The sequence below is a fragment of the Mustelus asterias genome, chromosome 22 (assembly GCF_964213995.1).
Source record: "Mustelus asterias chromosome 22, sMusAst1.hap1.1, whole genome shotgun sequence".
Lineage (NCBI taxonomy): Eukaryota > Metazoa > Chordata > Chondrichthyes > Carcharhiniformes > Triakidae > Mustelus > Mustelus asterias.
The window spans coordinates 39,335,197-39,362,277 of record NC_135822.1 but is presented as its reverse complement, the minus strand read 5'-3'; the positions used below and the strand labels follow the sequence as shown (position 1 = coordinate 39,362,277).

Genomic DNA, 27,081 nt, shown 5'->3' with positions numbered 1-27,081 from the left:
AATTACACCCTCCCACCAGTAGTGGCACCAAAGTGCCTCAGTTCTCTACCTCCCAGCTCCTCAGCCTGCACTGCACAGAAACTCCCATGCTCCCACAACTCTTGGCTACTTGACTACAAATAATAATGCAATATCAAAGTATTACATATAAATAAAGACAGGGTGCGTGACTGTATAATGGGCTGCATTACATAGATACACCTGGTCCAACTATCCTACTGCATCGGATTGAGACTCCTTGTGCACGATGTCATGGGAGATTGACTGATATGTCTGTTCTGTTGGGAGAGTATTGGGGGGGGGGGGGGAGGGGGGAGTATTGGGGGGGGGGGGGGGAGTATTGGGGGGAGGGGGGAGTATTGGGGGGTGGGGGTGAACACAGCTTGTTTTGGTGACATGTTACACTCCAATGTGCGTAAATATTTATGCTGGGTTGCTGTTATTCCCAGAATGGTCGCGTCATCGTGACTGTTCTGCTGCTTTTAGTTGATCTCAATCATTTGGATTTCCCAGAAGGAAAAGGAGCAGTTCAGACCAGTATTCTTAGTTCCCCATTTTCCTTCTGGGTTATAACCTTTGTTATATTTAATAATCCACGAGTTAAAAGTGAACAATGCAGGTGATGTCTGGGAGCTGATAGAATCATGGAATGTTACGGAAGGGACAGAGGCCTTTAGATTCATCAGGTCTGCGCTGTCCCTACACGACCCTTGCAATCGAATGCCACTCCACTGTTTGTTCCCCTGAGCTTGAATCCAACTACAGTTCAAATTCTATCTGTAACAGTCCTGTCATTAACGCTTCCCGTAAAATAGTCATTGTGAATCACTGCAGCATTTTGTCTTGCACATGAAGCAATACTCATCTTAATCTAACCTCCCTGAGACACCAGCGGTGCTGAAGTGAGACCATGCTCCTGAGCGTTTAAGTGGTTGCCCTAGGAATTTAGGAATTGCCACATTCTTATTTTTCCTGCTGTTACCCAGTCTTATTTCCGGGTGGGAAAGCCAGCAGCAAGAAGCCAAGGGGGACCATTTCCATAGAACCCCATCAATTGTTAGCCCAGGCCCAGCTGCAGACAGGGGGATGGGGTAGCGGCAACAATCAACAAGACAAAGGCTGACACCATGACCGAGAGGCTGGGCGAAAGTTCCCGCCCCGCCTGGCCCACAAGGAGTGCTGGTAAAAGGCATTCACATTGCGGAGTTAGCATTCTCACCCTCTTATCACTGCCAGGAACCTGAGCAGCTGCAGTGAGGCTGAAATCAGACTCCAAATTTCAGCGTGGGAGTCTGGCACCTTCTTTTGCAAAGATCATCTTTGTTCTTAAGTAACACAGACCAGATAGATAAAATTTCAGATTTTTATGCTAATTTGTCAGGACACTCACCACTCCCTGCCAGAGCAGGATGCCATCAAGCGATGTTGTGTGAACCTCCATTTCAATGGTTTCAGGAGCAGTTGGAGAACTGTGAAAATTCAACAGCAGAGTTTTGAAATACAGGAATACAAATGGTCTCGATAGTCACAGTACCGCCCCAATGCACCCAATAGTGAAGAAAAACCTCCGTTTTATAAGGTGGATGATGTTGGTGGCCATTCGTGAAAGAGGAGGGGGCCAGTCTTGCTGTAAGATGGGGCTGGAATGTGCCTCGAGGCCTAGACAATAGGCCTCAACCAGTCCTGGCCTTCTCCATTATTTCCGCCGGGCCGCATTGAACCTCGGTCCCAAGGATAGCCACATCAGAGGGGTGCGCTTGGGTGGAGGTATTTACACCCCCTGCCTGTCTGGTGGAACAGATGTCATTGGTATGGCACTCAAAGGAGACAGGCTGCTTACTGCCAAGGATGGAGGTGGTTGCCCATCAAGAAGTACTTGTCCTGGGTTGTGGGCTTGGAAGAAAAGACAGCACTCTGAGTAAAGGGGCTACCTGGAGTATCTGAAGATACTTTCCTGCAGATAAGAGTTTGCCTAACATGTTCTAGGGGCGGAATGGTGGCACAGTGGTGAGCACTGCTGCCCTACAGCACCAGGGACTGCACGGGTTTCCTCCGGGTGCTCCGGTTTCCTCCCACACTCCAAAGATGTGCGGGTTAAGTTGATTGGCCATGCTAAATTGACCCTGAGTGTCGGGGGATTAGCAGGATAAATGTGTAGGGTTATGGGAACAGGACCTGGGTGGGATTATGATTGATACAGATTCGATGGTCTGAATGGCCTCCTTCTGTACTGTAGGGATTCTATCTTCCTGTCCTGTGGTGACCAGCTGCCCCCAGCTGGGGAAGGGAGTATGGTAATTGGGTGAAGATTTGTTCCCCTTGGCCCCAGAATGTCTGATGGGATCCTCACTGGGGTTCAAAGCCTGGCACATTTTAAATCAACGAGAGGGAGAAAGTCAACTGATGTCCTTTCAACTCCATACGGGGAGGCGATGACCCAGAGATATTACTGCTAAACTATTAATCCAGAAACTCAGCTAATGTTCTGGGATTCAAATACCACCACAGCAGATGGTGCAATTTGAATTCAATAAAAAATATCTGGAATTAAGAATCTACTGATGACCATGAAACCATTGTCGATTGTTGGAAAAACCAATCTAGCTCACTAATGCCCTTTAGGGAAGGGAATCTGCCATCCTTACCCGGTCTGGCCTACATGTGACTCCAGAGCCACAGCAATGTGGTTAACTCTCAACTGCCCTGCAAGGGCAACAAGGGTTGGGCAATAAATGCTCGCCCAGCCAGCGACGCCCATGTCCCACTAATGAATAAAAAAATATTCAATTGAACCCCCATTACAGCTGTAATCACTGGTCCTTTCAGGAATAACCTGAGGATTCAAAACAGGAGACCTGGCAAGTGCCTGAACTGTCACTCTGGCACCGCCGCCACCCCACATTGCTCTTACCTCCTTGGGAACATCTGTTTTGGTAACACTATGTATCCTCCATTGTGGAAGAAAGCTCCATACTGCACAGGGGAGTCTGTACAAAGAGATAACATTGAAAGTTTACACCAGTAATTAGCCACAGCAACCATGAAGCTCCCATTTAAGAGCTTTCCATTTAACTAAGTTTAAGTTTGTCTATTAGTGTCACAAGTAGGCTTACATTAACACTGCAATGAAGTTACTGTGAAAATCCCCTAGTCGCCACACTCTAGCGCGTGTTCGGGTACACTGAGGGAGAATTTAGCATGGCCAATGCACCTAATCCGCACGTCTTTTGGACTGTGGGAGGAAACCGGAGCACCCGGAGGAAACCCACGCAGACATGGGGAGAACATGCAAACTCCGCACAGACAGTGACCCAGGCCAGGAATTGAACCCGGGTCCCTGACGCCGTAAGGCAGCAGTGCTAACCACTGTCCCACCGTGTTGCGATTTATTTCTCAATGATTCGCAAGAAGAGCTTAAAAAAAACAACCAATTAGAAGTTATGACATTCTTTGCCATCTATCCAACCTAGACCTTGCTATGATACAAACTGGCTTTTAAAAATATTGTTACTGAACCATAGTAAATGTGTTAATTAAAGGTCTCATTACTGCTTACTAACCCTTAAAACGCTTCCTCCTCAGAAATCGGGTTTTATCTTTGTTCTTTTTTTAAATAATACGTTATTTTAAATGAGGTGGGGTTAAACCCTCAGATGTGACTGTACTGTCTGACTACTTAGAGTGTCAGTAACAGAGCTCTTGCTGCTACTGTCCTTTTGCTGGCCTTCGCAAGCACGCCATGTGCAGGCCTCACAAAAGCAACAACAAGAGTTTTCATTTCAATCATTTCCACACATCAGTACAGGCTGATTGGAAAAATCACACAAATGAAACAGGTTTTTATATTCCATCCTCCTTCAAATTCCTCAGCTGTGACCCAATATTAAAACTCCCACTTGCTTCAGAAACATAGGAAAAAGGAGCAGGAGAAGTCCATTTGGCCCTTCAAGCCTGCTCGGCTATTCATTATGGTCACGGCTGATCATCAAATTCAATATCCTGATCGCGCCTTCTCTCCCCACCCCCCCCCCCCCCACATCTCTTGATCCCTTTAGCCCCAAGAGCTATATCCAACATAGAAACAGAGTAAATTAAATTCTAATCGATATTTAAGGGAACTCTGCAAATCAGAGATTCCTCATACCATTTCCACTTGACACAAAAAAGCCAATTAAACAATAAAGTATTCCACTAGGATACTTTGTCTAGGCCCAAGGCCTCCCTATCTGTGGCCTTACTTCCCAACCCCGACCTTATCCCTCCCTCCCAGTGTAGCATCTAATGTCAAGCCCCACTCCTCTGCAGCAACCTGGGGGATGGGTGGACAACTCTTCCCTGGAATGGCTGGGCTCCTGATCCAACTTCTATTCCCACCGGCTGGCCACGGTGTCTGGGAGCTATGACGACTGTGGGCAACCCGCTGACTCTCTGCGAGTGGCAGACTCCCTCCCATCCCCGGCCTGAGGTAAAACCAACCTGAAGCATCTGTTGCAGTCACAGAAACATAGAAGCTAGAAGCAGGAGTAGCCATTTGGCCCTTTGTGCCGTCTTCCCATTGCAAGCCAGGGAAACAGAATGGAGAGAATTAAAACTGGAGCTCACCCCATCCACCCCAAATCTTAAAATATCTGCACAACTTCTAAAGTTAATCCTGGACATTACTGGATAAAAGCAAATTACTGCAGATGCTGGAATCTGAAACCAAAAGAGAAAATGCTGGAAAATCTCAGCAGGTCCGGCAGCATTTGTCAAGGGTCATCTGGACTCGAGTCTTTTCTCTCCTTACAGATGCTGCCAGACCTGCTGAGATTTTCCAGCATTTTCTCTTTTGATTCCTGGACATTACTGGTTAATTACTGACATTACAGTGTTAAGGAACCTCCTGAACCTGCCCTGCGCTAGGAAACCCTCAGAGACAGCCAGGAGCAGACATCTCACATTCTGTCCCTCACAATAAAGGCAAAGTTGCCATAATCCCAGATGAGCATAGGCTGCTCTCCCCTTTGAGGGCGAGAGCTGACTGGTGGTGATTTAACCTGAGGATCACCACACCTCAGGCGAGGGGTAAGGTTGAGAAGGGTTTTCATGGATAACCTCAGCCGGTACAGGAATTGAACCCATGCTGTTGCCGTCACTCTGCATCACTAACTAACTGTCCAGTTAACTGTGCTAAACCGACCTCCACCACCAAGCCTGAGCCAAACCGACCCACAGTACCAACCCACAGTTCTGACCCTGAATTAAACCAACCCCCAACAGACATCTCACCCTGAGCTTAACTGACCCCCGAGTACCCACCTTGAGCTAAACTGACCCCCAGTGCCCACCTTGAGCTAAACTGACTCCCAGTATCCACCCCGGGCTAAACTAACCCCCAGTATCCACCCCGGGCAAAACTAACTCCCAGTACTCACCCTGGGCTAAACTAACCCCCAGTACCCACCCCGGGCTAAACTAACCCCCAGTACCCACCCCGGGCTAAACTAACCCCCAGTACCCATCCCGGGCTAAACTAACCCCCAGTACCCACCCCGGGCTAAACTAACCCCCAGTACCCACCCCGGGCTAAACTAACCCCCAGTACCCACCCCGGGCTAAACTAACCCCCAGTACCCACCCTGGGCTAAACTGATCCCCAGCACCGAACCGGAGCTAAACTGACTCACAACAGTATGACTTAGAAGGTGAATTAAATTATGTAGCAGGAGACACCCAGGGTGCAATAACCCCAAGGGGAAAGATCAAATGGTTCACACCAGAGTCTGGACACAGTTTTCAGGGATACCATTTTTCAAATTTCCTTAGACGTACTGCACTTTATACTGTGTTCATGCCTTGCTACGTGGTGCCGGTGAGTGAGTGGTAAAAGAAAGAACTGTAAGTGTAGCACATTTCACAATTCAGGACACCCCAAAGCTCTTTTGTAATGTAGGGAAATGTGGTGGCCAATGTGCCCACAGCATCGGCCCACAAACAGCAATGTGAAAAATGACCAGATAATGTGTTCCAAGCGTTGGCTGAGGGATAAATATTGGACAGAACACAAGGGCCATCTCCACTGATGATATTCAAATTGTGTCATGAGATCTTCAAGAAAGCACTTGGCTTAATGTCTCACCTGAAAGACTCTGACAGTGCGACATTTCCTCAGTAACTGGCTGGATTATGGGCTCACATCTCTGGTACATTATGACTGTAGGCTTTGCCTCCCAGGAGCACCAAGGAGAAATCACAAAACCTTCTTCACACAGATAGTAAGTAACATATGAAATGAACAACTAAAGGAAAGGGTCACATGAAGTCAGCCAGCTTTCTTTTTTTTATTCATGGGACAAGGGCGTCACTGGCTGGGCCAGCATTTATTGACCATCCCTAGTTGCCCAAGGGCAGTTGAGAGTCAACCCCATTGCTGTGGATCTGGAGTCACGTGTAGACCAGACCAGGTAAGGACAGATTTCCTTCCCTAAAGGACATTAGTGAACCAGATGGATTTTTCCAACAATCGACAATGGTTTCATGGTCATCAGTAGATTCTTAATTCCAGATATCTTTTATTGTATTCAAATTCCACCAACTGCCGTGGCGGGATTCGAACCCAGGTCCCCAGAACATGAGCTGAGTTTCTGGATTAATAGTCTAGCGATAATACCACTGGGCCATCACCTCCCTGCAGATTAGGGGAGTTCCCACAGTGTCCTGATCAACACTATTCATCACCAAAGATGATGATTTGGTCATTCTCACAATGCTGTTTCTGGGAGCTTGCAGTGCGCAAGTTAGCTGTCACGTCTTCTACATTACAGCAGCAACTATACTTCAAAAAGTACACCAATGGCTTCGGAACAAGTTGGGCAATAAGGTGGCATATGGAGTATAATGTGGAGGGTTAGAGACATGAGGTTATTCACTTTGGTAATATGAATAGAAAAACAGAACTTTTTTTAAAAAACATGAAACTTTTCAATGTTGGGAGAGACTTGGGGATATTTGTACAAAGAACACAAAAGTTAGCGTGCAAGTACGGCAAGCAATTAGGAAAGTAAACTGCATGTTAAATTTTTATTGCAAAGGCATTGGAGTAGGAGAATAAGGAAGTTTTGCTACATTTGTATTGGGCTTCAGTGAGCCCAAACCTGGAATACTGTGTGCAGTTTTGGTCTCCATATTTAAGGAAGAGCATATTTGCTTTCATGGCAGTGCAATGAAGGTTCATTTGGATTGATTCCTGGGATGAGAGGGTTATCCTATGAGGAGAGTCTGAGAAAACTGGGCCTATACTCTCTTGCGTTTAGAAGAGTGAAAAGATTCTGAAGGGTATAAATGGAGAAGTTGTTTCCCCTGGCTGGGGAAACCAGTCCAACGCCGGCATCTCCACATCATGGGGAAACTAGAACAGGGGGCACAGTCACAGGATAAGGGGGGGGTCAATCATTTAGGACTGAGATGAGGTGAAATTTCATAGAGTCATAGAGGTCTACAGCACTGAAAAAGGCCTTTTGGTGCATCACGTCTGCGCTGGTCAAAGACAAACCACCCAACTATTCTAATCCCATTATACAACTTTGTTTGTGGCAACTAAGTTGGCTAAAAAAACTCCAAGATTCACTAGAAATGACATAGAAACAGGCCGCCCAGTCTAATTGGTCCATCTCTATAGAGGGAATGGAAAGGCAAAAAGGTTCCTGGCTTAGAAAGGCGTCATGCGTTGGTGCAGGCCCGGTGGGCTTCACTCAACGGATTGTGAATCTTTGGACTGCTTTATCCCAGAGGCTTGCGAATGCTCCATCCTTGAGTATATTTAAGTCTAAGATGGACTGAGCTTTGGTTTCTCGTGGGGAATCAAGGGATATAGGAAACAGATAGGAAAATGAGGCAGAGGAGCAGCCATCATTGTATTAAATGGTGGAGCAAGCCCGAGGGGCTATGTGACTAACACTGGCTCCTTCTTCTCAAGTTATGGAACATCCCGCGGGTGTGAAAAATGCTACGGAAATGAAATGTTTTTTTTCTCTTTTCCAATTTAACAGGCAGAAACACAATCCTTCCCATAAAAGCACAGATAGTAGATGGTGGTTATATATACTGAATGTAGAATATGTTAATTATGCACGAGTTCCACTAGCAATAAAGTTAGCCAAAAGGGTCCACCCAACTGTGAGACTGTATGGACTATATTCATCAGACTGTACCCGGCACCAAGATAGATATAAATCAGATTAAAACACTCACATCAACTGGAAATTGTATGTATCAAAATAACAGACACCAAATATTAATGTCAAACGTGAGCTGGAGGATTGACGTGTATGTCAGCTGAACACTTCAACCTAACTGAATACTTGAGATTACTCCCTGGCATCTATTATTCGTCATCATTTTATGAATAAGGGTTTCAATAGTTAGCCTTTAAACTCAATTCTGGGGAGGGAAGATAATTAAATACAAGTAGGGATTGCAAACATACTCTCTCATAACAGAAAAATGTTTTTTTTACTATGGTAGATAGTTTTCACACTGGCTCATAAAAACATTTTTAAAACTGAATAGCATCCCCCATCATTTACTTTAACATGTAATCAATAACCGTACAAAATTATCACTAGATTTGTTGCTGAATGCTAAATTCTGGTAATCATTTAACAGAATTTGCAATCCAGGAATACTGTCAACTACTAGGGTTAATTTTGCTAAAGCAATTGGTGAATTCTTTCATATAGTGTGTCTTGAATACGAGTATGGCCAGCATAGATTTCATGTGTCTTTATGTAGACTCAACAATGAGACAAGGATATGGACCAGTTGAACTTCTCCATCAGCTGTCCTTATTCACATCACGCTTCTCTATTGAAGACACTGCCATTTAGCACATGCTTCAGGGCTGAACAGGGAGTCAGACTTCTAATCCTCAGCTAAAAGGGGTTTTTGTGGTCGGTGATTAAGGCACCAAAACACTTTGTCCTCAACTGGGGGAGATGCTTTGTGTTTTTTTTGTTTAAACGTTTTCTTCCTTTTCCCACAGAAGTTATAATACGGGATATCACATTAGACAGGGTTATCTCAATCCAACAGATGCGTTAAAGACACTATATGAAAGTGTTAGTATGTGGTCAGATCTAGATTAGAGCTAAATGATGCACTACAGGATTGGATTTGGGCTAAGGGCTTTCCTTTAAGCCCAAATCAAAAACAAACTATTGATCCTTGTCTATCCTCCTCTCTGTTCCTTCCTTGCTACTTCTTTATGCACTCCATTTTCAAGTTATAAGACCCTCATCAGACCCCACTTGGAGTACTGTGCTCAGTTCTGGTCGCCTCATTACAGGAAGGATGTGGAAAAGATTGAAAGGGTGCAGAGGAGATTTACAAGGATGTTGCCTGGATTGAGTGGCATGCCTTATGAGGATAGGCTGAGGGAGCTCAGTCTTTTCTCCTTGGAGAGACGTAGGATGAGAGGAGACCTAATAGAGGTATATAAGATGTTGAGAGGCATAGATCGGGTGGACTCTCAGAGGCTTTTTCCCAGGGTGGAAATGGCTGCTACGAGAGCTCACAGGTTTAAGGTGCTGGGGGGTAGGTACAGGGGAAATGTTAGGAGGAAGTTTTTCACACAGAGGGTGGTGGGCGAGTGGAATCGGCTGCCGTCAGTGGTGGTGGAGGCAAACTCAATCGGGTCTTTTAAGAGACTCCTGGATGAGTACATGGGGCTTAATAGGATGGAGGGTTATAGGTAGGCCTAAAAGGTAGGGATATGTTCGGGACAACTTGTGGGGCCGAAGGGCCTGTTTTGTGCTGTAGTTTTTCTATGTTCTATTTCTATGTTCTAAGTTTCAACACAAATCATTTCTTCACAGATTGGGCAGCAGCTATTGGACTACTGATCCAACCCTTAAGATGATTATATTTAAATGCTTTTGTAATCATTTATGGCATTGAAGCATTGCTAGGACTTCCCTTCACGGTAATGTGGTGGCTCAGCTGGTTACAAACATGGTGCTCAACATTGAGATCGAGTCCTGGTTTTGGACCTGATAATCAGTCAGTCCCAGGATGGTCCACACTGAGGGCGGCTGAAGCAACCATTCAATCAACCACATCCAGCTTCTGTTTCCTGCAATTCATTCAGCCAATGGCCCCACCAATGGGAAAGGTCTTGACCTAGGCTAATCCATTCTCCCATCTGAAGGAAGGCATGTGATTATTCTTGATCCAACAAAGCATAGCGAAGCTATGACAAACCTAGGGTCATGTTGGAACCCCTGGCAACTAAAGATTAATTGCCTGAAAATTTCTGAGAAGATTCTGCGAGAGTCATAGAGTTTTACAGCACAGAAAGAGGCCCTTTGGCCCATCGCATCTGTGACGGCCATCAAGCACCTATCTATTCTAATCCCATTTTCCAGCACTTGGTCCGTAGCCTTGTATGCTATGGCATTTCAAGTGCTTGAAAAATTTAAGGGGATTATTAATTTTTAAAATTTCTATTTTACAAATATAAAGATATCAAAAATGGGACTAAAAGCTGTTTGGCCAATTAGTTGTGGGAGGTTATTTGATAAATCCTCCAAGTTTATGGTCACTGAGGATTGGCAATCCCAGACAAAACAAAAGACGTGAAAAATAAAAGTGCCCTTTAAATTGTCGCTACGCACTAAAGGATGGTCTAAAAGTTGAATCCAGACTAAAGATTAGACATTGCTCTCTCTATCTGGCCTGTGTTTGGGCAACATTTATATCAGTCAATCTACAACTGTCCTGGGCTGAGGCATGCTGCATCATAACAGCCAGAAATGCATCTCGTTTCCTCAGGTTTCAGTGCATCATTTAACAAATAAATGTTACAAATGGGATTATAGGCAACTAGGACTAGGAGTCATGCCAAATTAGACACTATCATCATTTCCTTGTTAGATTAAAAGTCAACACAGACTAAATGACATTACCCGCACTACCCTCCATCTGCCATTCTGGTGCTGAAGTAACAGCAGACATACCTGTGTAGGCGTAAATAAAATCATTAACAAGCCATTGTATGTTGTTGTGCATCATTCAATTTCCTAGTTTTGGGGTAGAAGAAATGTTAGTGCCCGCACCCAGCCCAGTCCATGCTGCAAACTCCACCTCACTAACAGTTGGGGGCTTGCGCCCAACTAGGAGAGCTGTTGCACAGATTAGTCAAGCAACAGCTCGACACAGTCACACTTACCAAATCAGACCATCCAGCCAGTGTCACAGATTCTTCCATCAACATTTCCAGGTATGTCCTGTTCCATCAGGACCACAGGTCGACCAGTGGTATATGTTTAAGAGAGTGTGTCCCTGACTGCCCTCAACATTGACCCCACGAAGCATTTTGGCATCAGGTCAAACACGGGCAAAGAAATCTCCTGCTGATTACCATCTACCAACCTCACCTCAGCTGATGAATTGACACCGCTCCACATTGAACATAACACTGAGTGTTGTCAGGGTGCAGAAGGTCCTCTGGGTGAGGATGTCAAAACGTCCAACACCAAGAGTGGCGCGATAGCACCACTACTGACTGAGCTGGCCAAGTCCTGAAGAACAGATCCAACAGACTGGACATGTGGCAGGCAGCAACAGGGCTAACAAAGACCTCATCCTCACCAAACTATCGATCAATGATGCATCAGTTCATGAGCTTATAGGCAGGAATGACCACAGGACAGACCTTAAGACAAGTTCCTGTTTTTGAACTCAGGACAATCATCCCACTGTACTGTGTGGTACTGTCATGCGGAATGGAATAGAGTTAAAGCAAATTTAGCAGCTTAAAACATACCTAAACATGAAATGTCAATCTAGTGAAGCTGTACCACAAAGACTACATGCATGTTAAACAGCATTCTTTAGCAGAACTAAGTCATCCCATAATCAGCAGATTAGATCAATGCACTGCTGGTCTGCTACTTCTCGTTATGAATGGTGGTGGATAGTTAAATAAATAACAGGAGGAAGTTCCACATATGTCCCCATCCTCGATAATGGGAGAGCCCAGCACATCAATGCAAAATATAAGGCTGAAGCATTCGCAACCATCTTCAGTCTGAAGTGCTGAGTGGATGATCCATCTAGATCTTTGCTCGATGTCCCCAGCAATCACAGATGCCAGTCTTCAATTCAAAGAACAAAGAAAATTACAGCACAGGAACAGGCCCTTCAGCTCTCCACGCCTGCACCGACCAAACTAAAACCCCCTACTCTTCCGGGAACTATATCCCTCTATTCCCATCCTATTCATGTATTTGTCCAGATGCTCCTTAAAAGTCACTATCGTATTCGCTTCCACTACCTTCCCCAGCAGCAAGTTCCAGGCACCCACCACGCTCTGTGTAAAAAACTTGCCTCATGCATCTCCTTTAAACCGTGCCCCTCGCACCTTAAACCTGTGCCCCCTAGTAATTGACTCTTCCACCCTGGGAAAAAGAACTCTATGTGATATCAAGAAATGGTTGACGGCAGTGGATGCTGCAAAGGCCATGGGCACTGAGAACATTCTAGAAAGAGTCCTGAAAACTTGTGCTCCAGAACTAGTCATGCCCCTAGCCAAGCTGTTACGCTAGAGTTATAACACTGGCATCAACCTGGAGATGTGTAAAATGGCCCAGGTATGTCCTGTCCACAAAGAAACACAAATCCAAAGAGACCAATTATTGCTTCATCAGTCTCACTCATCAGCCAAGTGATGGTGCTGAGCTTCTTGAGTGTTGCGTAACTGCACTCAGTTAGTTGAGAACAGTTGTCACTTGCCTCTGATCCCCAGCAGCACTGTGGGGCATGTGGGGTTGGCCTCCAGCAGCACTGTGGGGTATGGGGGGGGGGTCTCCAGCAGCACTGTGGGCCATGCAGGGCTGGTCTCCAGCAGCACTGTGGGCCGTGCGGGGTTGGACTCCAGTAGCATTGTGAGCCATGCAAGGTTGGTCTCCAGCAGCACTGTGGAGCGTGCGGGGTTGGTCTCCAGCAGCACTGTGGGGAGTGCGGGGTTGGTCTCCAGCAGCACTGTGGGGAGTGCGGGGTTGGTCTCCAGCAGTACTGTGGGGAGTGTGGGGCTGGTCTCCAGCAGCACTGTGGGGAGTGCGGGGTTGGTCTCCAGCAGCACTGTGGGCCGTGCGGGTTTAGACTCCAGCAGCACCATGGGCCATGCGGGGTTGGCCTCCAGCAGCACTGTGGGCCGTGCAGGGTTGGTCTCCAGCAGCACTGTGGGGCATGCGGGGTTGGTCTCCAGCAGCACTGTGGGGCGTGCGGGGTTGGTCTCCAGCAGCACTGTGGGGTGTGCGGGGTTGGTCTCCAGCAGCACTGTGGGGTTGGTCTCCAGCAGCACTGTGGGGCGTGCGGGGTTGGTCTCCAGCAGCACTGTGGGGAGAGTGGGGTTGGCCTCCAGCAGCACTGTGGGGTGTGTGGGGTTGGTCTCCAGCAGCACTGTGGGGAGAGTGGGGTTGGCCTCCAGCAGCACTGTGGGGAGAGTGGGGTTGGTCTCCAGCAGCACTGTGGGGCATGCGGGGTTGATCTCCAGCAGCACTGTGGGGCGTGCGGGGTTGGTCTCCAGCAGCACTGTGGGGCGTGCGGGGTTGGTCTCCAGCAGCACTGTGGAGCGTGCGGGGTTGGTCTCCAGCAACACTGTGGGGCGTGCGGGGTTGGCCTCCAGCAGCACTGTGGGGTGTGCGGGGTTGGTCTCCAGCAGCACTGTGGGGAGAGTGGGGTTGGCCTCCAGCAGCACTGTGGGGTGTGCGGGGTTGGTCTCCAGCAGCACTGTGGGGAGAGTGGGGTTGGCCTCCAGCAGCACTGTGGGGTGTGCGGGGTTGGTCTCCAGCAGCACTGTGGGGAGAGTGGGGTTGGCCTCCAGCAGCACTGTGGGGCGTGTGGGGTTGGTCTCCAGCAGCACTGTGGGGCGTGCGGGGTTGGTCTCCAGCAGCACTGTGGGGAGAGTGGAGTTGGCCTCCAGCAGCACTGTGGGGAGAGTGGGGTTGGCCTCCAGCAGCATTGTGGAGTGTGCGGGGTTGGTCTCCAGCAGCACTGTGGGGAGAGTGGGGTTGGCCTCCAGCAGCATTGTGGAGTGTGCGGGGTTGGTCTCCAGCAGCACTGTGGGGCGTGCGGGGTTGGCCTCCAGCAGCATTGTGGAGTGTGCGGGGTTGGTCTCCAGCAGCACTGTGGGGAGAGTGGGGTTGGCCTCCAGCAGCATTGTGGAGTGTGCGGGGTTGGTCTCCAGCAGCACTGTGGGGAGAGTGGGGTTGGCAGTGGGGGTGGTGAGATGGTCCTGTTTCCAGAATTTAAATATGGCCAGCTCTGAACCAGGTTTCGTTTGGCCAGAATGGGATCATCGATGTTACGATCTCTGATCAGATTTTCAGAACATGAATAGATAAGTCAATGCAGAGAGAGATTGGATATTATAAACTAACAAGGAAGCAATGTACTAACCAGGATACAGGATCTCAGCTGCGATATTGCAGTAAGATTTATTTCTAACTGGAGAGTGGGAGATTGGAAATGATCAGCCATTTTGCAGCCCAGATGGTATTCTTCAAACCTGTGAAACTTGGATGACACCAATGTTCAAGCTGCAAAGCCTCCCTACACAGGCTCAACTCAGTGCTGTCAACTGTTCTCGGTCCACTCTCAAGGAGCAAGGTTAATGTACCATCCTCACATGCAGTTTATTGATGTGGTAATCAGGCGGTGGTTGGGTATATATGCTTTGAATCCAGATTCCCAGACAGTGCCCATGCCAATTACTGATTGCAGTGTAATTAAGGACTTAAATAACCTCAGGCACTTGTGTGGCATCCCTTCCGATCCAGCTTTCCTCGGGCAACAAAAACTTAACTCCAACAGCCTTCTGACCTTTTACTCGTGTTGCCACAAAAATGACTTGCTGTCCACTTCAGACCTTACTCATGCCCGAAGACTACATTCATCAGAGAAGTTGCAGAATTCACGCTACTCAGTTAGTAAGCAATCCTCTCAGAGCAGGCATAAGTAACTGAAGCTGTAATTGCTGTAAGCTTAGATATAATTGCCGCAATGTGAGGCAAGCCCTCAGCACTTCAGCAAACAACAAAATGATCGGTGTTCGCCATTTGAGAGTGGAAGCAAATATATCGTGCTTAAAACTTAGAAACATAAGTTTGGTAAAATCTGGTGGCAATCTTAGTTGAGGACAAGTGTTGGCCAGGTGCTTTACGGTTGAGTAGGGAACTCATTCGCTGGTCCAGAAAAATTGTAATTCCCGGGCCTTCTTTAAGTCCCATCTCCCTTCCATGCTGTGGAGGATGTTGTTGGGAAATAGTAAAAACACAATGTGGGGAAAGCAAATGGTCACATTGTTTATGTCACTGTGATTTGTGGGAACTTGTGCACACAAAATGGCTGCCATGTTTACTACATTACAACAGTGGCTCCATGGCAACCATACTTCAATGGCTGTCAGGAGCTGTGGGATATCCCAAGGTTGGAAAAGGGTCTGTATCAATGCAAGTTCTTCTTTATCCACTCAATACAAGAACAAAACTACTTGTAGTGTGGGAGAGTTCACATGGCCTGAAGAGAGACAAATTTTTCCCATGGAACGCTTTCCTTTGGCCCTCTTTCCTTTGTTTCACAAGCTGCATTGTGCACACCCCCTGTTATCTAATCATTAATCACAACAAAGCAATGTTGTGCAATTTGATAAAATTTAACAACGCTCTTCTCCAAAGAAAACTACAAAGAATCTATGACTAATGGTGGTGGGACATTGAAATTTCTGACTTTCCTAAAATAAACTCATTGGGATGTAAAAAAAAATAATATTCCTATAAGTTTATGTATAATTGCTGAAATAAGAACCAGGGCCTCAGCATTTGAGAAATAAGATGATACAGAAGACATTCACGTGGGGACAGCAGTAATCAGCCTATTTTTCACAGCTGCAAGGGGAAAGTGTGTAGCGGGAGACAATTATAAGGCGCCACCTTAAAATTTGCACTATTGTAGTTGGTCTTTCAGTTCAGAAACCCAGGCAGCCTGGCACATGGATTCCAAACCACACTGATGAGCAAGGCAATTGCGCACACAGTATTTGCCCAAGGTTCTGATATGCAGTCAAGCTGCCTGGCACGCAACTAAAAATACTTGCGGGAGATTTTAACAATCACTTCTCAATGGACATTGACAGTTCAATGTATAATTCCAACTCTCCAACAGAAAGGTGGAAGTGTCAGACACCATTTACTGCAGTGAATCGAGATGGGAAAATTATATCTGCTAGCTTTTAAACTTGGGGAATCCTAATTGAATAGTTACTATCAACCTGTTCACTAGCCCATATGACTCCCACTTAGTTTTTAACTTTGGGTGAGAGTAACCAACCGTACTTCCCTCAGCCAAACCAAAACAGGTGGTCAAACTGATCAAGGAAACCCTGCACATTAATGAGAGAATTTGGTGAAACTCAGCTTGCAAGAAATCTTGCCCATCAAGAGGGCATACCAGAAATTCCATCACATTGCCCAAGAATGAGCATAGGGTCAAAAACATGACGCCCCCAGCTTTCTGATACCTCGTCATGACAGTTATAGGTCTCTGCTCAAAATGGACATCAGGACAATTATGCCTCATGTCTTCAACTGCTCATCACATCTCCTAACACCTCAAAATTCAAATACTCTTTCTGGTGCTTTACTCCTTCCTGCTTTTTTCTTCCCGTTTCTGCCATACAACCTTAAAGTGCTTTGGATTCTGCAACTCTGGCCTCCTGTTCATTCACCACTCCCTTTGCCCCATCATTAGTTGACGGATCTTCAATCTGACTAAGCCCCATTTCCAATTCCCTCCTTTTACCACTGCACCTCCCTCTCATCATCCTTAAAGACCCCCCCTTAAAACTCATCACTTCCACAAAGCCTTTAATCATCACCTCCTCATTCTCTCCTTCTTTAGTTTGGTGTTCATTTTTGCTTCATTATGCCTCTGTGAGTTATCTTGAAATATTTTTACATTCTAAGAGGAGTGCACAAATAAACATTGTTGTCCTTGATAGTAAAACTCTCGAGTGGCTAAGGAAATATCAAATGACAGTAGCATTCTCCATTACTAAACAGATGGATTGTTCAGAGATAACTTGATACCACAACTCAGAAACAGCATCGGTTTAAAGATAATTACAATAGATTATATCAAATATGCTCTCATATTTGTCAAAACATTAAAGAGATCCTTTGAAGATCATTAATTAGATCTTAAACCAACATTTCCGTTTAGGATTTATGGAACATTTTTGAAAGGTTCTAGGATTTCAAGGGGTTGGCATTGTGATGAAACATTTGTCTCTCAGTCTGTACCTAGCTCACAGTACGGTCCAGTATATCCCATTGGACACCAGCACTGGTTCTTCTCACAGGTCCCACCGTTCATGCAAGGATTCCCCTGCACACACTTGTCCAGGAAGGTTTCACAGTTCTCACCTAGAATCAGAGTAGAGTTCAAATTAAACACCAGTTTATGTTAATCAGGTCAAAATCATAGAATCTCGACAGTGCAGAAGGAGGCCATTAGGCCCATCGAATTTGCACCAAGTCTCCAACAGAGCATCTTACCCAGGCTCACCCTCTGCCCCTTTCCACATATTTATTCTGCTAATCCCCCTAATTTATACATCTTTGGACACTAAGGGGCAATTTAGCATGGCTAACCAACACATCTTTGGATTGAAAATGAACACAGGTTTCCAATGAAAAGAACAGGGGGTAATGCTATGTTTCAAGAGAAAAGGGCAAGTGAATAAGAGACATGGAGAGCAGGGGCGAGGCATCTTTTGACCCTGATGATAACTGTTAGGTGGGAAGGCAGTTGGGGTAGAGGGAGAGAAAATTTGAGGCTTGGATGACCTGAAAACGCAGGTTTTTCGCCAGTCCTCCCAAATTTAATGGCGGGCCCCATTCTAAATTTTCTTCAACAGGCTTCCGAGCTGCAGCTTGTCTCTGTCAGTTGGCTTTGGCCTTCACTCAGACTACGTAACAGGTCAAGGACAGATACGTGAGTGTGAAAATCCAAACACTTCACATCTACAACATTATCCTTGTCCAAACTTTCTTACTCCTGAAGCTATTGGAAAAAGACAGCATTTTAGTCTGAATCAGTTGGGGATGAACCCGAACATTGAAGACAATGTTACATTTAGTCAATCATCAAGTCCCCAGCAATTCTGGATAAAATATGCATTATGACTTTAACTGGTAGATAATTGTCAGTAGAGTCACAATCTGGTGTTACCAATAGCACAAGAGGTAGAAGATTTACTCTACACACTATCTGCAACTAAATTGCACACCTATCCATAACTGTGTTTTAATACACAAAGTACAATAATCTGGTCTTCACCTCCCCAGTGTTACTTTGCCGATGTAAGCCCGAGTAAGTTTAAACCCTTTTCGTTAATTACAAGGCCCCTGTCCATCAACACTTGAAGTGAATAAAACAAAAAGCAGTTCATTCTTCCTGCAGACTCACCCTGATATTCATTTGTACAGATGCACTGATATTCATACTCCCCAGTTACTATACACCTTCCACCGTGTAGGCAAGGCACACGGTCACACGGCGAGCTGTCATAACATTGATCAACATTCAGGCTGTCCGTAAAGGTATAGGAGAGGTCCACCTTCTTCCCATTAATAGACACCTGGATAATGGAGAGGGAGAGATGGAATTACACAGAATGTGGTGACAGGAACAGCCCAGTCAGCCCAACCAGTTTTATCCACTATTTGATTTTCCTTCTGTCTTTCCTTATTTAACTCTACCTAACACCCACAAATACTTATTTATCTTCATCTTAAATGCCTCTATACTATTTGCCTCATCCTGTGGTAAAGGCCTCCATGTTCTTACCATTCCCGGGACAAAGAGGTTTCTTCAGAATTCCTTATTTAATATTTTTTATTCTTTTACGGAACGGGGTGTCGCTGGCTAGGCTAGCGTTTTTTGCCTATCCTTAATTGCCTTTGAGGTGGTGCTGATGAGCTGTCTTCTTGACTGGCTGCAGACCATGTGATGTAGGTACACCCACCCAGACTACTTGGTGACTATCTTTTATGGGTGGCCTCTAATTATGGTTCTTCGCCACAAGAACAAACACAAGTTGAAGCAAGGTTGATGCAAGTTTAACATAACTTCTCTACTTTTCAATTTCAGCCCCCAGAAATAAACTCTAGTGCTCGGTTTGCCTTACAACCTTATTAATTAGCATCAATCCTTTTGTTGGTTTGCACATTTAGGTTCCAGATCTCTTTGCCCCCCCATTTAGTTTCTTACTTTGAAAGTGATACATAAGCTGCTTACCCTTCTTTCCAAAATGGACCACCCCACGTTTATTTGCAGGAAAATTCATTTGTCAGTTATGGGCCCCTTCTGCAGGTTTTTAATGTATCACAATTTGCTGCAGTTCGCCTCAGTGTTGACTATCCTCAATTTGGTGTTCTCCAATTTAGAAGTTACAGTTTTGATTCAAAAGTTGAAATTTTTAACACTAATTGTGAAAGTGGTGCTTCCAGCATTGAATCTTGCAGACGGCCATTTCCATCATCGACCCTTCTGAGCTAATCACACTCTCTGCTTTCTGTTCTGCATGATGTGGAGATGCCAGGGTAGGACTGGGGTGGGTACAGTAAGAAGTCTCACAACACCAGGTTACAGACCAACCCTGTTAGACTTTAATCTGGTGTTGTGAGACTTCTTTCTGTTTTGCAGTGATCCATCCTGCTAATTGTCCCTCAGTTTTGGATCTTGCAGCATATTCATCAGTCTATTGCTTGGCACCTTATCAAACGCCTCTTGGAAATCTAGATAAGTTACACACACGACATTAACCTTGTCTACTCTTGGTTACCCCTTCAAATAATCCACTGAGGTTGGCTGACAAGACTTTCCATTGAATCATAGAATTCCTACAGTGCAGGAGGAGGCCATTTGGCCCATCGAGCCTGCACCGACAACAATCCCACCTAGGCCCCATCCCCGTAACCCCACAAATTTACCCTATTAATTCTCCTGACATCCGCCTAACGCTAAGGAGCAATTTAGCATGGCTAATCAACCTAACCTGCACATCTTTGGACTGTGGGAGGAAACCGGAGCACCCTGAGGAAACCCACACAGACACGGGGAGAATGTGCAGACTCCACACAGTCACCCAAGCCGGGAATCGAACCCGGGACCCTGGCGCTGTGAGGCATAAATCACAGAATCCATACAGTGCAGAAGGAGGCCATTTGGCCCATCAAGCCTGCACCAGTAACACTTTCACCCAGGCCCTAACCCCGTAATCCCACCAATTTACGTTGCTAATCCCCCCCGACGCTAAGTGGCAACTTAGCATGATCAATCAACCTAACCCGTACATCCCTTTTGAAATCTGTGTTGACAATGCCTTGCAAGACTTTTGGTGAAAGCTGAGCTGTGTAAGCATCAAAATAAACTGAATACAATGTTCACGTCAACTAAAAGGAGCATTGTTATTACTCAAACTCCGAGTTAGAAAAGGATTGGGTACATGGGGGTGGGGGCCTCCATGACAGTCGTACTCAGAGTTGGTTAGACATGTATGAGGTTAGAAGAATGAGGGATGATTTCATTCAAACATACTAAATTCTTACAGGGCTCGATAGGGTAGGGTTGGGGAAATTTCACAGTAACTTCTTTGCAGTGTAAATGTAAGCTTTACTTGTGACTAATAAATAAACTTTAACTTTGGTGTCTTAACCAGGAAACAGAGTCTCAGAATAAGGAGCAAACCATTTATGATTGAAATGAGGACGAATTTCTTCACGCAAAGAGTGGCGAATCTCTGACCCAGAGGGTTGTGGAGGCTCCATCATTGAACATGTTCAAAACTGTGATGGATAGATTTTTATATATTAGAAACATCAAGGGATATGGGGATAGTGCAGAAAAATGGCCTTGAAGCAAAAGATTATTCACAATCTCATTGAATGGTGGAGCAGGCTAGAAGGGCTGAATGGTCTACTGCCGCAGGTTTAGCCCATTTGTACCGAGTTCCATTGTGTGCTATTTTAACACAGTCCTTCACCTGTTTAGAATAAACCAGTTCAATGAAGCAGAGCACAAAACAGTTTTACACCATTGGGTTACTTTGTGCAGCAGCAGAGGAAATCAAACCCAAAGGTGAGTTTCTCACCTGGGTCAGGATGTTGGGCGTTGGGGAAGAGGGGTGATGGGGAGGGCGAAGTGAGGAATAGACCATGGCAGGTTGCTCTTACTGGTTCCATATAGATTAATCGCAGAATGCAATAGAGCCTGGAACAGTGGGAAAATCCCTCTCATCCTCAGCTCAGGAATGGTGTTTAGCAGATGGGAGAAAGTACATAATGTGGATGTGTGATAATAAGAAGGCTTTCTTCAATTCTTGGTGGACATTGGTGTTGAGTGGCCCTTAGTTCCAGAGACTCACCTCAGTAATACAGCCATCCATCCCCTCTGTGACGTTTACCACTGTGGGAAGGACTTCCGTTCTGGGAACACCACCGAGGTACATGGGGCTTCGGAGGTTGAGACCTTGGCTCTTGCCTGGAGAGACACTTCTGATCTCTTTCTCACTGTCAATAATCAGCAAGCCATCCTTGTTGTGTCGATGTGCTTTCAATCTGTGCCATTTGTTGAGAGCCACTGGTTTGGCACTCTGTAGAACGGCAAGCCCTGTGAAAATCCCAAATGGGTTTGGACTGAGTAAATGGACGCAATGACACATGCACTTACAGCAGTGATATCAACACTTTCTCACAAATCTGTCCCTTAATGAAGAGCTGCAAACACAGTAAGGAGGTTCTTTTGTTCTGAGATGTATGGGTTGACTGAACGGCCAGATGACCGAGCCCCTTTCTCTAGTCAGGAGGCGAATACACTGAGGTTCTTTTCACAGTACCTGAGGGGAGCACATTCCAAGGTTGAATAATGAGTCTGTTTTGGGAACATGGTTTGCAAATAACCAGCTTTCCTTTTCCTTTGGCTATTTCTGGTAAACAAGGGGAGGGGGGTTGTGCTGGGAATGGAACTCCTCAGAAACGGTCTCGGGCCTGGCATAGCGCACACGGCCTTCACTCCTTTAAAGGCCTCCACTGCTCCCTGGAACCCCTCCAAAAGTGTGCTGCAGCTGGACTCCTGCACGCTGACAGCTAAAGTTTGGGAATGTGACAATTTCCACAGCCTAATCGGGAGGCAAACAGCTTTTTGGGTTTTCCAAAGATGCTGTAGCAGTTGGAGCAGTATCCTGCACTCTCACCAAAGAATGTGGAGCAATGGGAAAGGCTGAAGGACATAGGCATTTAGTTCTGGAATTCTCCAAAAGGGACAAAGTACCGATATTTCAAAAGATAAGGCACTGGTTTTAGGTAGGGTCCTTCCTTCCTAAAATTCAATTAAGGACCAGTTCTCAAGTTAGTGCGAGTCTCACTGGGCTGCAGGAAGAATACCGACTGAATTCCTCAAGGCACCTCCAGACTCTCTGCTAGAAGGGGAGTAGTGAGAAAAGGCACCTTCTCCTCACCAACTGGAATTTGGGTGGAGTGGGATTCAGGTGGCAAGCAGACAGCTCCTGGTTCCATCACTAACTTCCTCTCCTACCACGGAGAATCCAGCTTGTGGGATGCTGCAAAACCCAGCAATACTCCCTGTCACCATAGAGCATCAGTCTGACAAAGACCACTGCCCACCTGTCACAGGACCCTGCCCCTGCCATATATCTGCTTCCACTTGGGATCAGGAAGTAGCTTAATTTTGCAAAATAACAACTGCTTAGAGGCTACAAATGGATCTAACAGGCAAGGTGGCACAAATATGCAACACCCCAGAAAATGTGTACAATGCTCACGGTCAGAGAAAACCAAATGGCAGATTGTTGGAGGAGCTCCGCACATGAAGACTGAGCTAGGTTCATGGAAGGCATTATTGATCCAGATTAGTTGTCACCTACCTGACCCCAGGTCGTAGCGGAACTCCAGGTGCCCGTTGAGCATGGCGACAGAGACAAAGTCATTCATTTTCATTCTCTGCCCGCTGCTGTAGAACATCAGGCCGGAGGGTGAGCGAGGTTTGAACTCCAGCTCGATCGTTAGCTCATTGTGAACATTGCTCAGTGGTGGGTACGCCACAAAAGAATCACGTCCTCTGAAGGAAGGAGCTGTAATTAAGACACCTGTGAGGCAACAAAAGGCAGGTAATGAAAGTCAGGCCTACATCCTGTGAAGGAATTGAAAAAATACAGGTGGAGATCTTCTGAGTTTGAGGGTAATGTGCATTATTTGGGCAATGAAAATGAAGCTTGGCTTTGTACTGGACCTTTGCTGTATCTGATCTTGGAATAGCAGGAGTTGACATTCATCGACTAAATTGGAGTGTTCTATTTCCATTGTATTCTCACCAACAAGATAAAGCTATTTTTTGAAAAATTAAAAGATATTTGGCATCATTTACTACAAGTGGCACGGTGGCACAGTGGTTAGCACTGCTACCTCACAGCGCCAGGGACTCGGGTTCGATTCCAGCCTTGGGTCACTGTCTGTGTGGAGTTTGCACATTCTCCTTGTGTCTGCGTGGGTTTCCTCCGGGTGCTCCGGTTTCCTCCCACAGTCCGAAAGACGTGCTGATTAGGTGCATCGTCCTTGCTAAATTCTCCCTCAGTGTACCCGAACAGGAGCCGGAGTGTGGCGACTAGGGGATTTTCACAGTAACTTCACTGCAGTGTTAATGTAAGCCTTACTTGTGACACTAATAAATAAACTTTAACAAGCTTATGGATGACTATAATTTCAATAAGTCAACTGCTTTAAAAAGACAGCTATCATGCACTGGAATGTCATTTCGCTATTGTTAAGTTATTCAGTGTGGGATAACTTTGTCTTAGAATCAAAACTAAATGTTGAGACTCACCATCCATACATTTTGTCCCTCGTTTGCCCAGGTGGCATCGGCAGCTGTACCCAAGGCCATCCGCTCTGTTCACACAAGTAGCATCTGATCCACAGGCTTCTGCAGGTCCAAACCACAAATCAGGCATCAGCAACTTCATCACAGAACTCTGACGTTATTAGATTTTTCTAGGCCAAGGCATTGCTCCAGTTTGCCCTTCCATAAGTCCCCACGCATTGGGTCATTGTAGGTCAGAGACCCAGCAGCAGCCTGGAATGTAAATCCTCTGCCAACACTTGGATAAATAGCCAGTAGAATCTCTTCACCACCTTCCCATAATGGCATCGTTTAAAACAGGAGCTCATTTCATGGAGAATAGAGAAGATGTGCCTTTAGCCACTCCAGCATTAAGATCTTAAGTCTCAATGATTATTGTTGGATAGTATTAGTTGTGAAACAAAGGGATCACTAAACACCTTATATAACCTTCCACGTAGTTACTAAATCTGTAGTTACTACCATGCACAGTTATCTCCCTGACCCAACCATCTTGGAAAATATAGTTTCCTTCATTAATCTTTTGAGTTTATGAGCTTACTACAATCAGATGATCACGCTTGGATGATCTACTTAACTGTGTCTTCAAAGACAGCTGTTTGGCCACTGGGAGATGCTGCGACGGTGTAGGCAAGTTTATGAAAACTTGTATGGATGTGACATACATCCTCAGTGCATTGCAAAGTGCTTCATAGTTAATCAAATATCCTGGAAATGCAATTACTGTTGTCCTGTAGTACACACGCCAGCCAATGTGTACACTGCAAGGCTGCACAAACAGCAAGGTGATAAATTACTAGATAATCTAGGAACTTAGGAGCAAGAGTAGGCCATTCAGCCCTTTGAAACTGCTCCAACATTCAACAGGATCAGGACTGACCTGGTTGTGGTCTCAGTTCTATTTATAACAAAGGCAAAATGCTGCGGATTCTGGAATCTGAAACAAACAGAAAATGCTGGGAAATCTCAGCAGGTCTGTCAGCATCTGTGGAGAGAGAGAATAGAGCCAACGTTTCGAGTCTGGGTGACCCTTTGTCAAGAGCTGACTGAAGCTCTGATGAAGGGTCATCCTGACTTGAAACATTGGCTCTATTCGCTCTCTACAGATGCTGTCAGATCTGCTGAGTTTTTCCAGCATTTTCAGTTTTTGTCTCAGTTCTACCTTCCTTAACCCTCGAGTCCCTTGTCTAATAAAAATCTGTTCAACTCTACCTTGAATAAATTCAATGAGCCAGCTTCCACTACTTTCTGACAAAGAGAATTCCACACCTGAGTCACCCTTTGAGAGGCTAAATTTCTCATCTCTGTCTTCAAAGGGAGACCTCTTACTTTTAAACTATGTCCCCAAGTTTTAGTCTCCCCTCACAAGAGGAAACATCCTCTCAGTATCCACCCCATCAAATCACACGACTCAGGATGTTTCAATAAGATCACCTCTAATCTGCTTTCATTGTGCTGGTCGAGAGGTAAACATTGACCAGGATATTGCCCGCTGCTTTTCACTCAACTTAATTAGGCACGTAGGACTTTGGTTTCATCTCCCATTTGAAAAGTGGCACTTCAGACAATGCAGCACTCCTTTAGTACTGCATTAGACATTCACACCAGAGTGAGACCTGAACCCACAGCCTCTGACTTAGAGAGGACTGCTACCAGTTTGCTGAGTTGACACATTGGGACCAACATCTCGCCTCCATCCAATGGAGAACACTCAATCGTCATGGGCAGTCCATCCCCAGCTGGTCAGTTTCAATTATTTTGGAAATGATGAGAAATGAAGGGCCAGTATTGGGTTTACCCTCTTGATGGTCAAAACCAGGCTGAATGAGCCAAGCATTCTCTTTTATGTTCAAGCAGTTCTGAATACACGCTTACCTGGGTGACAGTGCAGAGCCAGTGAATGTTCACAGTTGCTCCCAGTATATCCTGACCTACAGTGACACGCATAGCTGCTAGTCTCAGAGTCGACACATAGACCTCCATTCTGAAAAACATCAAGGTCGCTACATTAATGAATCCTCAATACTGACGTCAACCTACAGCAACGATTAATTAATTGTCGCGACATTATCCGTTAATGTCACTGTAAAATGTTAACTAGAATGTTGACAGAATTAGCAAAGTGTTGTACTCCAGCACAGCAGCACACATCAGGTTTAACATCAAAATGATTGCAAGTCTGCAAGTCCTGTGTGCATTCCACTTTTATTGACGCGTACCCTGGTGAATGATGAGAGATTAAGTAGTAAGGATGTTTAACTTCAGTGATTTAAAAGTGCCTCATTTCTTGCGCTGCTAAATGACAGCTGATCAGACTAAAATCAAGCAATTAACTTGGGATCAGGAGTGTGCGCACTCTGCGATTGACAAGGTATCACAAATGTGTGGGATTGGTAGGATGGGCCAAAGGGCCTTTAGCCATTGATCACTGTTCGTATATTCACTTGCCTGTGCCACATCAGAAACGCCACAATCTGGAGCGTAAGGAACTAGTTTACCAGTTTAGAGGGACAATTCCTTCTAAAGATCTTTTCATTCCATCATAATTCAGGAAGGCCTTGAAAAATGGAGAATAAATTGCATTTGTTTATTTTTAAACTGACGAAACGTGGGCTGGGATTCCTCCCCACCTTTCCACCATGGTAGACTTTCCAGAGGCGGCTCATCACTGGCCACTGGTGGTATCTTCTGGTCCTGCTGAGGTCTATGGTGTTGTGTATGGCTCGCCCACCTGCCGTGGAAAATCCTACCCTTTGAGCTTTTGAGCTTTGCGATGAAACCCTTGCAGGGGTGCATAAACTGAACGGGAAAGGTTAATCCAAAACATTACTTTCAATTGAAAGAGAATAAGGATTGAAACTAATGAGATTAATCACTTGTAACGGACTTTCCGATGGGAGGGACAGAGACAAAAACCCTGGAGTTGCTTCAGTGATGATTTTGATTTAGCACTGGAGGAGTGAGGATGCGATGCGGACTTTGAAATCTCTCTGAATGGGTGAATTAAGATGGCTGGTTTCCCTGAATGGATGGGCTGAATGGTCTTCTCATCTACCAGTCCCTTGTGATTTTTCTCAGACTTTTTATTGATTTATGCAGATCCTGGTT

General features: G+C 45.6%; 1 protein-coding gene across 16 annotated transcripts in view; it reads right to left on the bottom strand.

The window, feature by feature from the left end:
- The window catches only part of hspg2 (heparan sulfate proteoglycan 2), a 515,715-nt gene that overhangs the window by 11,433 nt on the left and 477,201 nt on the right, over window positions 1-27,081 (bottom strand). For 10 of the 16 annotated variants that reach the window (XM_078239169.1, XM_078239171.1, XM_078239172.1 and 7 more), the window contains 9 exons: window positions 25,849-25,957; window positions 23,938-24,036; window positions 22,982-23,203; window positions 21,464-21,708; window positions 18,505-18,676; window positions 17,337-17,459; window positions 10,941-10,991; window positions 2,912-2,987; window positions 1,391-1,469 (listed from right to left, as the gene is read on the bottom strand). In XM_078239169.1, coding sequence (XP_078095295.1) covers window positions 1,391-1,469; window positions 2,912-2,987; window positions 10,941-10,991; window positions 17,337-17,459; window positions 18,505-18,676; window positions 21,464-21,708; window positions 22,982-23,203; window positions 23,938-24,036; window positions 25,849-25,957 — 1,176 coding nt within the window. The remainder of the gene's footprint in view (window positions 1-1,390; window positions 1,470-2,911; window positions 2,988-10,940; window positions 10,992-17,336; window positions 17,460-18,504; window positions 18,677-21,463; window positions 21,709-22,981; window positions 23,204-23,937; window positions 24,037-25,848; window positions 25,958-27,081) is intronic. The other 6 variants (XM_078239173.1, XM_078239177.1, XM_078239184.1 and 3 more) reach the window with 1 other exon arrangement.